General features: G+C 43.3%; 1 protein-coding gene across 2 annotated transcripts in view; it reads right to left on the reverse strand.

Moving 5' to 3' along the window:
- Positions 1–15921, reverse strand: part of MYLK4 (myosin light chain kinase family member 4) — a 78806-nt gene that overhangs the window by 26037 nt on the left and 36848 nt on the right. The window contains exon 1 of one of the 2 annotated variants that reach the window (XM_083449439.1): positions 123–1053. The exons of the other annotated variant lie outside the window; for it this stretch is intronic. Coding sequence (XP_083305565.1) covers positions 123–770 — 648 coding nt within the window. The 5' untranslated portion in view covers positions 771–1053. Of the gene's footprint in view, positions 1–122; positions 1054–15921 lie in introns of those variants that run through there. 2 annotated transcript variants of the gene reach the window in all.

Genomic DNA, 15921 nt, shown 5'->3' on the forward strand with positions numbered 1-15921 from the left:
TCAAAAATGGAAGGAACCTTTCCTGTATCAGAAGATCTGGATCTAGCCCAAAACAACTCCCACTGAGCACAAAGGAGGGAAGGGGGGCAAAGCACATTAGGCTCTTAAATAGCTGGGCTCACCTTTTCATTCCATTTGCTGAACAGCGCATCCTTTTTGTCCGAGAATGCCTGCATCCTGAAAAGGTTTCCCGATCTATCTTTCCGCAGGTAGCCACCGACTCTAAGGAGCTTATGAGGAACTTCATTTCTGCAGATGAGGTCCGTGAAGGTAGAAGTCTTCAGTTTTTCTACCAAACAGCCAAGGAGTTGCTGGACTCCCAGGACCAATTGCTCAAGCCCATCTAACCTTCTGGCTTGTTGCTCGGCGCTTCTGTTCATGTCGGCAAGCTTCTTGTCAATTTCTAGGCATAATGTTGTGACATCAGAACCATTCGGCTTCTCAGGCGTTATGGCGGACGGTCGGAGTCCAGAGTCCCTTCCTTTTTCCTTTAAGAGCGCCATGTTCTTTTCCATATAGCAGATTTCCTGCGAAAAGTAATCCAACTTCTGAAGGACATTGTCTTGCCCAGTCAACAACCTGCTTATTTTCTGATCCAAGGAAGCAATATCCAGCTCGCTCATTTGTTCAGGGGGGCTGACATCCTTGCTTGAAATTTGGGGAGCAGGTGAGTCTTCCTCTTCACCAGAAGGTCGCTGGTTCTGTAAAGCATTCGGGTCAAATATTTTGGCCAAGGAGTTTACCACGGACTTTTTGTTGGAGGCGGTCATTCTGCCGATTTACACAGACGCATAGATGATATCAATGAAAATAGCATATTCAGAGCGCTTTGCAGCCAGTTTCCTGAGGGACATAAGCCTGGTGTTTGTCAAAACATCAGGCTCAATCCATGTAGAGTTCTGCAAGTTAGGTACCGAAGAAGAGCAGTCCACTCTCGGCTTTTTTTAGAAAGCGCAGTAAAATAATGAAGTTTCAGGCAGACATTTGCTGAGCATCTAAATGCACTTGCCGTCAGTGACGTCAGTCTTTGGGGAGGGCAGAAGAACTATTTGCACCCAAGTGGAAATGGACACCATAAAGGCTACAAGACATCTGAGAAGTCCAGGGATGCCAAAGTCCCTTTGGCAGTAGCAGCACGGCTGCTTGTGAAAGATATGAATCTGCTATCCAATTGGATCCCTGAGCTGAACAAAATAAGAGCCGCGCTAAAGGGGAAGCTAAATTTGGGTGCTTGGAATTTTTACAGCTTAATGCTAATTGTTTGGATTAGAGTGCCAGTTGCTTTGCAGAAATTCTTTGTACACAGATTTATTTATTTTTAATCATGCTGTGCGCAAATAGTTTAGAAAATTTATAACTCTGCTAGAGGTGCATTAGTCTTCCCCTCCCCCCCTACTGACAACAACCAAGTTAACATTGTAGGAAAACATTATTTGCTATTATTTTCTATCCCGGCTGCTAGCAAAGTAAGAATTGCACAGAGCAAGTGCATTATTATTACTTTTGCAACAAACATAATTACTGTATAATGGCAGCAGTTGCAGGAATAGTTTTGGTTCCTCCTACTTAAGCAGCTGGCATTCTTTCATAGCTTTAGCCACGATGAGAAAGGGAGGGTATGGCTTTTTAAAAAGCAGCCATTCTCCCCACAACCATAGTTCAAATCTGTCAAGTATAAAATAACCACGTTCATCTACACAAATCATTTCCGTGCCCTGTATAACCCAAAAGGTAAATATAGAAACTCAAGTGATGACTTGCCTGGGCTCTGATCCAAAACTCTGTGCATCCTCTGAGGTGCACATAAATCTCCTGGGTGAGCCGCCTTCTCCTTAACTACAAATAGATTCTCCTGATAGTGAAATGAATGGGGAGGCCATTATGTGCACAGAAACTTTCAACATGCATATTGGAACTTACATGCGAGCGTATGCACATGTGCGCATGAGCAAACACACACAGAGAGCATTGAACAAGCCAAGTTTGAGAAGTTGGTTGCAGGCCCATGCGCAGTGTGACCCAGGAACTGGAAAGGAGCAGTAATGGAGTAGCAACAAAAACGACACAACAAGATCTTGGAACTAAATTGGCCACAACTTTATTGATTACAGATGACAGTAGGCTTTGGCGTAGGCACTGGGTATGTATAATCCATTCTGACTACTGGGTGATTATTCACAACGGTTGGTTCTGGGTTAAGGGTGTCTTCAAGAGGCAGGTCAACTATGGCGACCATCCCCCCCCCCCCCGCAACCGAATGGAAGTCCTTTGGCCCGTCAGCCCCTCACCCGCCATCTGGACCTTTGGACAGAACTTCAACCCAGACCCCTTTACCAGCGTGCCCTGAGATTTTTACATATCCCTCTCCCCCCAATGCCTTTTTTGAGTCAGAGTTGTAACAGTTGCTATGAGGAAGGCAAAACTCCCAAATTAGCCCTATTTGTCTGAAAACAAATTCTATACAAATATAAAATAAAACCTAAAACCAGCAGCTGCGTAAATGCAATAAATAAATAAATCCCGAAACTCACTGCACCCCCAAAGCCAAACAGAGATTGCATTTATCAGCAATCATCATCATCATCATCATCATCAAAGCAAAATCCCTGGCACCTAAATGTTTACAGTGTTTTAGCCCATATTATCACAATAGGGTGTGGTTCCCCAGAGCCCTGCTGAAGAATATACTTCTTTCTGTATCTCAAGGGTTACCAAATTGCTAAAAAGCAAAAACCTTCCTTGTGTTCTGCTGATGGTGCCGATGACTGACAATAAGATGCCAGGGATGGAGGCATCAGTCTTTTTGAGATACATCTCCATTACTACCATGTAACAAGTTCTGCCCTCACACAGCCCAGGATTAAGATCCCTTTTGTACAGAATAGACATCTGCAAGATTTAACGCACCAAACGTAGCTGGGAATGCTTCCCCGACACTGATTTAAACGGCTTTGATTTAAAAGCAGGAAACCGAAAAGGAGGGAGGGGTAGAATCCAGAGGTTAGGGATCTCTATTTCATGGAAAGAATAATACAAAAGGCATCCCTGAAAATGCCACAGGAGCCAGAAGCAGAGAAGCTCCAGCGAGGAAGAGTTATGTTCTAAAACACTCGGGGATTTCCAAACTGCGTCTGCTAAAAGAATAGCTAAACCCTCTTGACACTTGGACATCTGCAAAAAACAACAACAACACACACACACAAAAACCCACCACCTCCCTGTTATCCGCAAAGCACCAGGAGAGGCGTTTGCACCATCTGTAAAACAACACAATTCTACAGAAACATTCCTCTCTGAGGCATTTGAGAAGCTCACAAAGGATTACCAGTGGAAAAGGGTCGCACATAATTCTAACACAATCTCCCCTCCAGCCACCCCCATCCCAAGTTAAACAACGGAGGCCAAAGGTTGGTTGTATGTCAATGGTCATAAGGAAAGGCAGCTACAGTGGTACCTCAAGTTACATACGCTTCAGGTTACAGACGCTTCAGGTTACAGACTCCGCTAACCCAGAAAAAGTACTTCAGGTTAAGAATTTTGCTTCAGGATGAGAACAGAAATTGTGCCCCGGTGGCATGGCAGCAGCAGGAGGCCCCATGAGCTAAAGTGGTGCTTCAGGTTAAGAACAGTTTCAGCTTAAGAACGGACCTCCGGAACGAATTAAGGTTTTAACCCGAGGTACCACTGTACTGAGGTAGACTCTACAGTACGGTCCTTTTGAAAGGCAGATTTCAACGGGAACATGATAGAAAACCAAGAATGTGAAGGCATTTGATTTTAATATTGTGTTGGAAGCAGCCCAGAGTGGCTGGGGAAACCCAGCCAGATGGGCGGGGTATAAATAATAAATAATAATAAAAATTATTATTATTATTATTATTATTATTATTTGCATCCGTGTTCTCACTGGAGACGTGGGTGGCGCTGTGGTCTAAACCACTGAGCCTAGGGCTTGCCAATCAGAAGGTCTGCGGATCGAATCCCCATGATGGGGTGAGCTCCTGTTGCTTGGTCCCAGCTCCTGCCAACCAACAAGGCATGGAAGCACGTCAGTGCAAGTAGATAAATAGGTACCGCTCCGGTGGGAAGGTAAACGTCGTTTCCGTGTGCTGCTCTGGTTTCGCCAGAAGCGGCTTAGTCATGCTGGCCACATGACCCAGAAAAACTGTCTGCGGACAAACGTCGGCTCCCTTGGCCAGTAAAGCGAGATGAGCACCGCAACCCCAGAGTCGTTCGCGACTGGACTTAACTGCCAGGGGTCCTTTACCTTTACCGCTGAACTCACTGAAATATCTGCAGTCTTCAAAGGCAGCCCCACATCAAGGCACTGTGGTAATATACCACAGCATCTATGGGGGAAAGGCCACAACAGTGAGAAAGCTTCACATGATCTTATTGCAATGCATTCCCAGGTTCATCTCTTTCATCAAACCAACTTCTTGCTTGTTGCAAATCCCTATAAATGCCATTGATTGAATGCTGTCTTGAGTTTGTATTATGAGAAAGAGAAAACTGGAGTTCCTTTTCCCAAAGAGTCTTGGTTACGTATTGCACTCCTGCGTTGACCTAGCATCTCTCACCAGAGTGCTTATTTGTTGAAGGCTCAGACGGTGCATCTTATAATTTATGGCAGCTGCTGGCATTGAACATGACAGGTACTCGAACAGAAATATTGTAGCAGCGGCCGAGTCCAGTCCTGGCTTTTTCTGGCTTTGCGCCACTTATAGGGATATACAATCATTCACAAGCGACTATCACTACTCCATTTTATCACCAATAAATCAGAAGTCATTGTATATCACCCTTCTCCCAAGCTTAATCTTCTCACTTTCCCCTGTTACTTTAGATGGTTTATTCTTTTTCTTACTTCCTTAATTCCTGGTAAAAAGGTATCCAAGCCCTTGTAAAAATGCCAGCACCTGCTTTGCGTGAGTACACTGTGGGATAAATCAGCCCCATATATAACCAGCATGCCTAGCTTTAGTGAAAGCATACAGGGGTTAAAACCATAGAGTAAGCTGTTTTCCTAGATTTAGCTAGGCCATTTTGTATCTACAAAATGCATCTCTACATATAAATTAGTATATACAATTTTTATGCAAATATGTATCCTGTTTTGTTACTTTTTAGTGATGCACTTCCTCTTTAGAAGTGATGAATATACAGCGGTGCCCCGCAAGACGAATGCCTCGCAAGACGGACAACCCGCAAGACGAAAGGGTTTTCCGTTTTGGAGGTGCTTCGCAGGACGAATTTCTCTATGGGCTTGCTTCGCAAGACGAAAATTGACGAAAATTTTGGAGGGTTTTTTTCGCTCCAAAACCCCTTTTTCTGAAGCGCTAAGCTGCTAAAAGCCTTCTAGCAGCAAAACCGCTAATCCCTTAAGCCTTAAAAAGCCGTTTTTAGCCCTTAAACTGCCAATAGCGCTAATAGCGCTAATCCGCTAATGGGCTTGCTTCGCAAGACGAAAAAACCGCAAGACGAAAAGACTCGCGGAATGGATTCTTTTCGTCTTGCGAGGCACCACTGTATAAGCATTTTAACAAAACTTAACAGTTGCCCAGCTATGCTGCGTGCTGATTCTGGACCTGACAACACACCAGAACACAGCCAGAACATACCCAGCACTCCCTAGCAATGGGCTCTGCAAGGGGAGGTCAGCAGCAGTGAATAAGCTTTCTTTCAGGCCCTATGGGTCCTACTGATGAAATCCTGACCAATTCCCAAGAAAGCTTAGAGTTCCTCAAAACATTTTGAAAAACCACAATAGTAAAAGAACTACCTTATCTAAAAACAGAGTGAAGCTCAGAGGTGAATACAGATCAGGAATGGTAAACACAGGAACTCACTACAAGGCTAAATCTACACAGCTATTAAAAAACCACTCTGAATACGCTCTGCAAAAAAGCTCACAATTGAAAATATAATTGAGTTGCGGTTTCAGCTCTGCAGCGCCCTCTGGTGTCACGGTGTTGTAACGCATTTATAACACTGCGTTTTGACTAATGTAGCTGAGTCCTAACTCTGAGGATCCAACTGTACCGAAACCTTAGCTCAGACCCGCATATAATTTTTTTTTTTTTTAAAAAAAAGAATCTGAACCTGTGGATTTCAACTGCGTTTGGCGATCTCTCGTTACAAGAGTTAAACCAATTGCATAATACTCAAAAAGTAAGTGACATGTTGTGTCTTCTAATGATATATGGATGCGGTGTGAATAGGGCCATCCCGAAAGGTCGTCTGGAACTCCATTCAGCTCCCTTCTGGTCTCCCCAAAGGAATTGACAATGTTTAGAGCACACACAGAGAGACAGTTCTGGCCCAGTGCTCAATGAGGCAGATAGGGAATTTATAGCATCAATATGGCCTCCGGGCACAATGACTCTACCACCTGTTAATCAATTATGAATCCTGACCTCCCTTACCAAAAGCTAACTGGCCACAAGTGTTCTGCAAATCCCCTTGGTGATAAATCATTACAAGACACCTAATGTCTTGTAATTACCATCACATGTCGGCTGCAGCCTTTTGTTAAAATTCTCCCTGTCATGCAATAGCAGAAAACAGGGACCACTTTGCCTATAGTCGTGGCTCATTAAAATTAGTATGTCCTTCCCCAGGATTCACGAGACCTCTGTTGACTAATTTTCCCCTCAAAAAGCCAAATGCAATTGCTGCGTGCTAAAAGACGTGTAAAGACAACTTCTCTTCTTGAAGGCACTTCACTTCTTTCGCCTTTCTCGGTGCTTGTTTGAAAAATATTATTTTTTTCCCCAAACAGGTTCCAGTGTATTGAAAAGGCTTGATTCATAAATGTTAGGATTAAGGGCAGAAGCACATCAATTTCCTAGTCCAAATGAAGCACAGACTAAGTACACATTTGCCTGCTTTTCTCGCTTGTGTTATTATCATTTCCTTCCCTTGCCTTCCCTCCTTGATTTCTGTGTCTTCCCTCTAGTGTTGACAGGGATTTGTCTTACACTGTTGGGGGATGACTGGCCTCAATGACCCCTCTAATCCCTTGCAGCTCTATGTTTTCTGGGATTTAGCCTGGAAGAATGTAGCCAATGATATATCTTATTTCTGTAAAAGCGGATTCTCAATAGGTCTGTATCACCAAATTTGGATTGGGTTCTTTACACCCTCAGCATTGTTCACTAATTGTTGGATACATTTTGTTCAATCAAGTGGGAGTTAGGTACTATTTGGTCGTTCGTGTGTGTGTCTGTCTGTCTATTTATCTATCTATATCTATCTATATCTATCTATCATCTATCTATATACAGTGGTACATCGGGTTAAGAACTTAATTCGTTCTGGAGGTCTGTTCTTAACCTGAAACTGTTCTTAACCTGAAACATCACTTTAGCTAATGGGGCCTCCTGCTGCCGCTGCGCTGCCGCCACGTGATTCTGTTCTCATCTTGAAGCAAAGTTCTTACCCCAAGGTACTATTTCTGGGTTAGTGGAGTCTGTAACCTGAAGCTTATGTAACCTGAAGCGTTTGTAACCCGAGGTACCACTGTATCTATCTCAGCAATTACTTTATATATTCAACCTAAATTACTATGGATTGATTTATGGCGGCAATCATAACTCAAGGTTTGTACAATCTCTAAGTGAGCCACATCTTCATACTAAATTAGTTAAAACATGTCTCACTTACAGATATTGGGTGAAAAGTAACAGGGAGCCCAAATGTTTGAGTTGTCGAGAACGATTATTTATAATGCTGTCCTCTTTTTTTCTCAGGGCCACCACCCTTAATATTTCCCACAATTACTCAGAGCCAAGATGACACATAGACATCTTTGGACATGCATTTTCTTTTTTACCAAAAAATGCATGTTGTTTCAGCTTTTGGGGGGAGGGGGAGTTGTAATAATTTTACAGTGGGGGATTTCCCCACTTGCTGCCCCCCCCCCCCCAGGCAAACAGTAGCTTTGGAAAGGGGAACCTTCTGAGCATTGCAGAGGGGGAGAAAATGGTTAAATCCCCTCCAGTGCCAGTTCTGATTCCTTCAATTATCAGCCCCTCCTCCTCCGATGCAATTTGCATATAAAAATAAATAAACAAATCCTTGCACATTAAATGCAAAGATGCTTGAACCACCAAAGACGGAAAGCAGTGTTATACTACTGAGAAGAATTCACTCTGGCCGACCAGAGGTCCCTCGCGAAATCAGCCTAACAGATATCAATGAAACTCTTTGTGAATTACAGGCGAAGAATGGAGGACCAGGAATTTAATGAGAAGTTTTATGTACAGTTATAATTGATGGTGACTACTATCCCCCTGCTGCCTGTTTGCTCTCTTGTAGTCCCCATTGTCCATTATCTCTGGCCCCATCTGAAGATTCCTGCATGAGTTTAGCAGCCCTTGCTGTCGTGTTCTTTCTCTTTCCTTTTTAATACCACTCTGTTGAAAAGAAGAAGAAAAAGAGGGCTGAATTTCTCAAGTCAGAGAAATATGATGTGATAAATTATCCCCTGATAGTGCACAAGCCTCGTTCCAAGAAGCCAGTTTGAAGGAAAATTCCTGATGTTCTGAGGCGAAAGCCAGAGGTGTCATAACTCTGAAGACGGCGAATGAAAGAGGTACTGTCTCCAGGTGCAGTCAGAGCTGTACCTCATTTCATGTTAGGGAGACTGCTTCAAATCTTTGGTTGCTCTCCAAAGCTGTTCTGGCAGCTCCCATCCTGCATTTAAAAATTTATAAACCACAAAAGGCCTTTTCTTAAAAGAAAGTTAATTCTGGATGGATAGCCTGAAAAGACTTTAAAAGGGACAGCAGTCAGAAGCAGTTATGTGGAAAATTGGATGCGAGTAATGGCTTCTCACTCTGTCGGAATCAACTAAAAATATAGCAAATGCGATTTCCATGGGAAGGAAAGTTACACTGATCAAAATTTTGTGTAAGGATGGTCAGGTCGGAGCTTTCAGATTGCTCTTTCAGTTGGGATCTTAACTCCTTCATAAAGTATTAAAATTGCACTACACTGGTGGATATTCTTACTGTTTCCTTTGTTCATTAAAACTGGGGTACTGTCCAAATCACCTTTTTTAGATGTGCAGTTAGAACGTCATTTTAGTGAATGACCAGCGTTTTGTAAGACACTTGGGGGTGGAATCTGGGGAAGTTATTTATCCTTCGATCAAAGGTAGATTGGGTTCTGAGAGTGGGGAAAGCTCTCAACTAATTAGAGGTCTTTGGCTCTCCTTGATTGTGTAAACAGCATCATGATCATGGGAAAATTTGCTCCAAGCATACACCAAAATCGAGAATATGCTCAGACAGTGATTAGCTGCTACACGCTACTAAAACATGCTTGGATGTAAACCAAGTTATTATTTGAATAATAATCTCATTCAACAGCCTTGAAAGCGTCCTTGGTACTCTCTAGTAATGGGTACAATCCAGCCATGATTTGCCAGTACAATTACATAACAGCACTGGTAATAGGTCCCTGCGTAATACCTCTTCAGTGGTATTTATACCTAGGAGAATGATAACAGCAATCTAACTTTGGCATGGGTGGAATCTACACACATATAAAAAGCGCTGTGAAAACGCTTTTTTAAAAAACGTTTTAAAAAACACATTGAATTTTTCATAGCTCAGTGTCGCCGCCTAGTGTCACATTTGTATATTGCACTTTAGAACACATTTAAAACGTTTTATTTGCAGCTGTATAGCTGAGTCCGTGGTCTTGTATTCAGTGCTAGTCGGAACCATCAATATACGCACTAATACATTTCATAGGGTTGTGGCTCACAGCAGTTCAGATTATTATCTTCAAGGCAAATCAGGTGAGGATTAAGGAATTCAGTAATAATTCCAATACCTTAGGGAATCAGTGTAGGTTGGGCAACCTAGTCAGATGGGCGTCTCATAAATAAAATAACAGTAATATTAGTAGTAGTAGTAGTAGTAGTAGTAATAATAATAATAATAATCTGAAGTGAAAGAGCAATGAGCAGGAATACAGTTGGCTAGTCACTTTTTCGGCTAAATTTGGCATCAGAGTTAGAAAGCTGGGAAGGGGGAGATTTTCAGAGGATGCCAGAAAAGAGTTAGTGTGTGTGCAAAGGGGGCGGGCGGCAGAGAGAGAGAGAGAGAGAGAGAGAAGGAGCAGCCCAGTTCAATTTTTGGCTCCAGCCACACCCACCACCGGCTTCAACTTCACTCACTGCCACAGATTAAGCTGAGGGAATGTGGTGCTTAAATTTTAGCGCTCCTGACCTAGATCTGTTTCCGCCATCTCCTCTTATTGTTGCTGCTAACTCTATCCTAGACATGTGTGTCTCTGTGTGTTTTTAATAGATTTAAGCTACGTATTTGAGATTAAACCTTGTGAAAGTAAGTTAACATAAATTGTCTTCTGCAGCCAACTTTGCCCTTTAAATAAATGTTGCTTCTCTTCCGTCACCTCTGACTTAATAACCCCAATAACTGAAGATGTCTAAAAAAGATTTCATTTGAATGAAATTTATTTTTGCATCATTTTCCTGTCAGAGTAAATATCATGTTCCTACACTTCTGCACCATGTCACATCACCTGTATGCGACAACCGGGGGTGAGGGGGAGAAATTATCACTGTAGAAATTTGCTTTCATATCCTTATGTGGAAATCTGTTGCTCTTTGATGGTGTTGGGAATGTTTTGAGAACTACAACTCTTTGTAAATCAGTAAGGAAACAACAGAAGAAAAAGGATTTGTGAAAAATCCAGCAGATACAAGTGTGTGTGTGTGTGTGTGTGTGTGTGTGTAGAAATCACGTCCTTCCTTCCATGATTTAGGAATCTCTGCAAGCAAGCAATTGTTTCTGGAAAATCATATAAAGAAGTTGCAAAATATACAAGCCAAGCAAACGTCTTGGTGATTACAAGGTGAGTGCACATTGCTCCCATCTGAAGAGTAAGAATTTCTTCTTCGTCATCATATGTTGTTGTTGTTGTTGTTGTTGTTGTTGTTGTTGTTGTTGTTACTACTACTAATGTGGCATCATCTACGTAAATGGCACTTTATGAACAACAGGCTTGACAGCAGCCTATCCCAAGGTTTTACTATCCGACTGAAGAAATATTGTCTCTATAATTCATTTCAAGGTGCAAAGCAAGCTTTTGCGTATATGATTTCTGCACTGATACCTCACCTTCCTTCTAAGAAGCTCAAGGGTATGATTCAACCCGTTCCCATTTAGGTTAGGCTAAAATACAGAGACTAGCCCAAGGTGACGCAGTGAATTTCATGGGGATTAGATTGTCTCGGGATTTGAAGCCTTGTGTCCCAAGTCCTAGTCCAACGCGTGAACCACTTCAAGTGTTTTAATGTGGAGTTGTATTTTTTAAAATTGATTTTATTGTTTATCTTTTTGAAAACTGCTTTGAGGGTGTTGTTGTTGTTTACAATCAAGTGATGCATACATTTTATGAAATAAATAAATAGGCTACAGTGGCTTTTATAGAGTCAAACTTGGATGCATTTTCAATACCGTAAATTTCATGAGATTGTTGGGGGATATTCATTTTAATGTTTTTAATGTTTGATGCTTTATTATGTTTTATATATTCTGTAAGCCACCCAGAGTGGCTGGGGAAACCCAGCCAGATGGGAGGGGAATAATAATCATAATCATAAACATAAACATAACTAGTGCTGCAACTCAGTTAAAGAAATTTATTGATCATGCAAGTTTTAGTTTATTAACCCATTAAACCATAAATTAAAATAGCATACATTTACATCTGGGTAAAATGAAAATGCATTATTTTTAGATGACGCACACTTATATTTCAGCAGACATCGTTTTAGAAATGGCATTCCTCTCGAGTGTGGAAATGGGGACAGAATGCCTCTTAAAACTGTGCTTAGTATCTGCAGTTTTTGCAAGCACTTCTTTTAAAAATTATTGCCCAGATCCACGTTCTGTTCTGTCTGGGAATGCAGGATAACATGTTTCTCCAAAGATTTATTTTTCTTTACAGCTCTTTTAGAGCTTGGTATAGTTGCAGACACACAGCCAGTCTGCTTTTCATTCAATTACGACACGATTCGATTAATTGCTGAATTGCATTCAGATGAAGTCTTTCATCCATACCTGGCTTCAGTTTGCAGAAATGTAATCACTGCCACCGCAAAGTTCATTCTTTTAATCTGTATGTTCCATTTCTAACTTTCACTGTCTTCTTGGTCGTTCTTATGCAATAGCTCCTCGTCCTTGACATTCCACCTAGTAACACTGCAGCTGTCTCCCTGCCAGCTTCTTTCCACGGTTTGGATTTCATATTAGCGTTTTATACGTCAGGCTTGAATATACATTCAGCAGAATGAAGCCTTGACATTGGAATATACCACTCTAGGATACCAATGGGGTATTGCATGCTGAATTATTGCAAATCTAAACAAAAAAACCAACAACCCTTTTTGCACATATAAGAGCAGCCGCAGGAACAGTACAACTGCTTTTCTTCTCTCCCACATAATGTTTTTCTAAATGCATGGCCGCTATTTGCAAGGGAGCATTCAAGCACACAAAGCAATGACAAACCTAGACAGCAGCTTAAAAAGCAGAGACATCACCTTGCCAACAATGGTCCGTATAGTTAAAGCTATGTTTTTCCCAGTAGTGATGTATGGAAGTGAGAGCTGGACCATAAAGAAGGCTGATCGCTGAAGAATTGATGCTTTTGAATTATGGTGCTGGAGGAGACTCTTGAGAGTCCCATGGACTGCAAGAAGATCAAACCTCTCCATTCTTAAGGAAATCAGCCCTCAGTGCTCACTGGAAGGACAGATCGTGAAGCTGAGGCTCCAATACTTTGGCCACCTCATGAGAAGAGAAGACTCCCTGGAAAAGACCCTGATGTTGGGAAAGATGGAGGGCACAAGGAGAAGGGGATGACAGAGGATGAGATGGTTGGATAGTGTTCTCAAAGCTACCAGCATGAGTTTGACCAAACTGCGGGAGGCAGTGGAAGACAGGAGTGCCTGGCATGCTCTGGTCCATGGGGTCACAAAGAGTCGGACATGACTAAATGACCAAACAACAACAACATTCAAGCACACCTGCCAGGGGTGTAGCTAGCAGCTCCAGCACCCAGAGCGGCGGGGGTGGGGCCAGGCGAGCCACCCATGAGAGCACCATGGTGATCCATTCAGAGGGGCACCGCAGCAAGCTGCCCACGGAGTCTGCCTGGCGGACGCAAGCCCCATACTGCCGTTTGGGCCAACATAGGGCCCTGAGCCACTCCCAGGAGAGACGCAGTAAGTGCTGCCTCTCACAGTGTGCCATTTTGTCATGCCTTTAGGGATGACATCCGGGGTGGCCCGCCCGCCCGCACCCCCTCTTCCTACACCCCTGACACTTGCACCCCAAACAGGGACAGTCTAGGGCAGCAGTTCTCAACCTGTGGGTCCCCAGATGTTGTTGGACTTCAACTCCCATCACTCCTAGCTAGCAAGGCCAGAGCTCAGGGATGATGGGAGTTGTAGTCCAACAACATCTGGGGACCCACAGGTTGAGAACAGCTGGTCTAGGGAAACTTTAACCACTTGCTTCTGCTGAACATTTAAGTCTGACCTTTAGACCGAATGTTTCCAGAGCCAAGCTTCCTTACTACAGTTTCCTATCACTGTGGCACTTTCATTTCTTTTCATTGTTATATCCCGCATTTTCTTCCAATAGGAAAAAAACAAAAACAAAATTACAACCATAGAATCATAGAATTGTAGAGGTCGAAGGGACCCTGAGGATCATCTAGAAACCAATCCCAATACTTTTCTTCAACGTTGGCATTATCAGCAACATGTTCTAAAACAGTTGGATCCAGCCTCAGTCATTCCTACAATAAATGCCTAGAAATGCAGCCCTATACATGTTCAATGGAATTTACTGCTAAGGTAAGTTTGTACAGAAACGCAGAGCCTCACTCTGGATTCACTATAACTATCTACACACATACCCACAGAGAGCGAGAGAGAGAGAGAGGATCCCTGGACAGTTAAGTCCAGTCAAAGGCGACTCTGGGGTTGCAGCGCTCATCTCGCTTTCAGGCTGAGGGAGCCAGCGTTTGTCCATGGACAGCTTTCTGGGTCATGTGGCCAGCATGACTAAACTGCTTCTGGTGCAATGGGACACCGTGATGGAAACCAGAGTGCTCGGAAACGCCGTTTACCTTCCTGCCACAGCGGTACCTATTTATCTACTTGCACTGGTGTGCTTTTGAACTGCTAGGTTAGCAGGAGCTGGGACAGAGCAACGAGAGCTCACCACCGTCGCACGGATTCAAACCGCCGACTTTCTGATCGGAAGCCCAAGAGGCTCAGTGGTTTAGACCACAGTGCCACCTGCCTCCACACACACAAAGAGAGAATGACGCAAACCCACACACACAGAGCAATTCACCTGCTTCTTCCCCTGTTTCTCACACCTGCTACTATGCTCATTTTCTTAGGCATACTTTTGCCGTTTGATAGGCTTGAGTGTCTTAATATAAGCAATATGCTTGTTTTGTTTTGTTTGTTTGTTTTACAAGTTAGGCTTGGCTGGATCTGGTGCCAGTCCAGTAAACACAGCTGGCTTCTTTCATGGACTAATAGAACAGGACGTAGCCTCCCGCCAGCCCAAAATCGCTACACCTTGGCAATCTCATAACCTCCTTAATGTTCTGTGTCAAAGTAATACTTCCAGAACATTGCAAAAAAAAAACCCCTCAACAACCATGACCCCAACATCTTAGGGCTTAATGCTAATGCCATTCATAGGCCGCAAGCATTAAGTGAGCACGGAATGGAGAACGGAAAGACATGGGAAAGGAACTCGACAACTTGTGAAATTTGTATGGATAAAAGGGAAGACACTATCTCACCAAGAGATCTGAACATTTTCGTGGTTAATGCACTTCTGGCAAGCAGTACTTAATGGCTAAAGGAATCCAGTAAGAAAAGAGAGTTAAGCAAGGTATAACGGGGGGGGGGGGGGATTTTGTATTCAACAATGTTATGCTCAAAGAAGACCCATGGAACTTAATGAACATGACTAACTTAGGCTCATTCATTTCAGGGGCTCCACTCTGAGTAAAACTGGGGGAAAAAAGAGCAAAAAGCTCTGGAGCCAAGTGAGGATTCCCAGGTAAGATCCTCCCTCTATTGTGTGGGCAGGTAATCCCTCCCCTACCTGGCCTGATCTCCTTGGCAACGCTTCCCCCAGGTGGGATTGGACAACTGACTGGGATAGGCGGAGACCTCCAGGTATCCCACCTGAGGGAAGGCAAAGCCAAGCCTATGCTGATGGAGCTGCTCCAGATCCAGGGGCTGCGCGCGTCCACGTAAAGGTCGCCCCCCGTTTTATGCGGGGAGCGGTCATTCATTTCAGGGGCTCCACTCTGAGTAAAACTGTTGACCACAACCATTACTTTTAATTTGTAAGTCCTTGCAACACAAAAGTTACCTCAGACTTTTGAAACGTTCCCAACATTTTGCCCAATAATTTTTTAATCAGCAACACTTTTGACATCGTTCTGCTGCAGACGAATCCTCACATGCAATTTCACACCCCCTCCTTCCCCAAATATTGCAAAGTTCTAGGCAATCTTCCTGAGGTACAATTCCTTTCAAAGAGATAGCACCAGAATTTCAAGCTGTCCTTCTTGTGATCACTTAATTTACAAATTTGCAGGTTTATTTATTGCATTCATAGACCACCTTTTCCTCCAAGGAGCTCAACATGATGTACATGACCTCTCCTCGTCCCCATTTTATCACCACAACCAGACTGTGAGTCTGGTTAGACTGAGAGTCATTGGCGTTCCCAAGCTCACCCAATGAGCTTCATGGGGAAATGGGGATGTGAGCCTTTGGGTTTCTCAACACTGGAGCAAAATGTGGACCCCCATCTCAGTGCTGTCCCAGACTCTTTC

The sequence above is a fragment of the Podarcis tiliguerta genome, assembly GCF_965153285.1.
Source record: "Podarcis tiliguerta genome assembly, chromosome: 7".
NCBI lineage: Eukaryota > Metazoa > Chordata > Lepidosauria > Squamata > Lacertidae > Podarcis > Podarcis tiliguerta.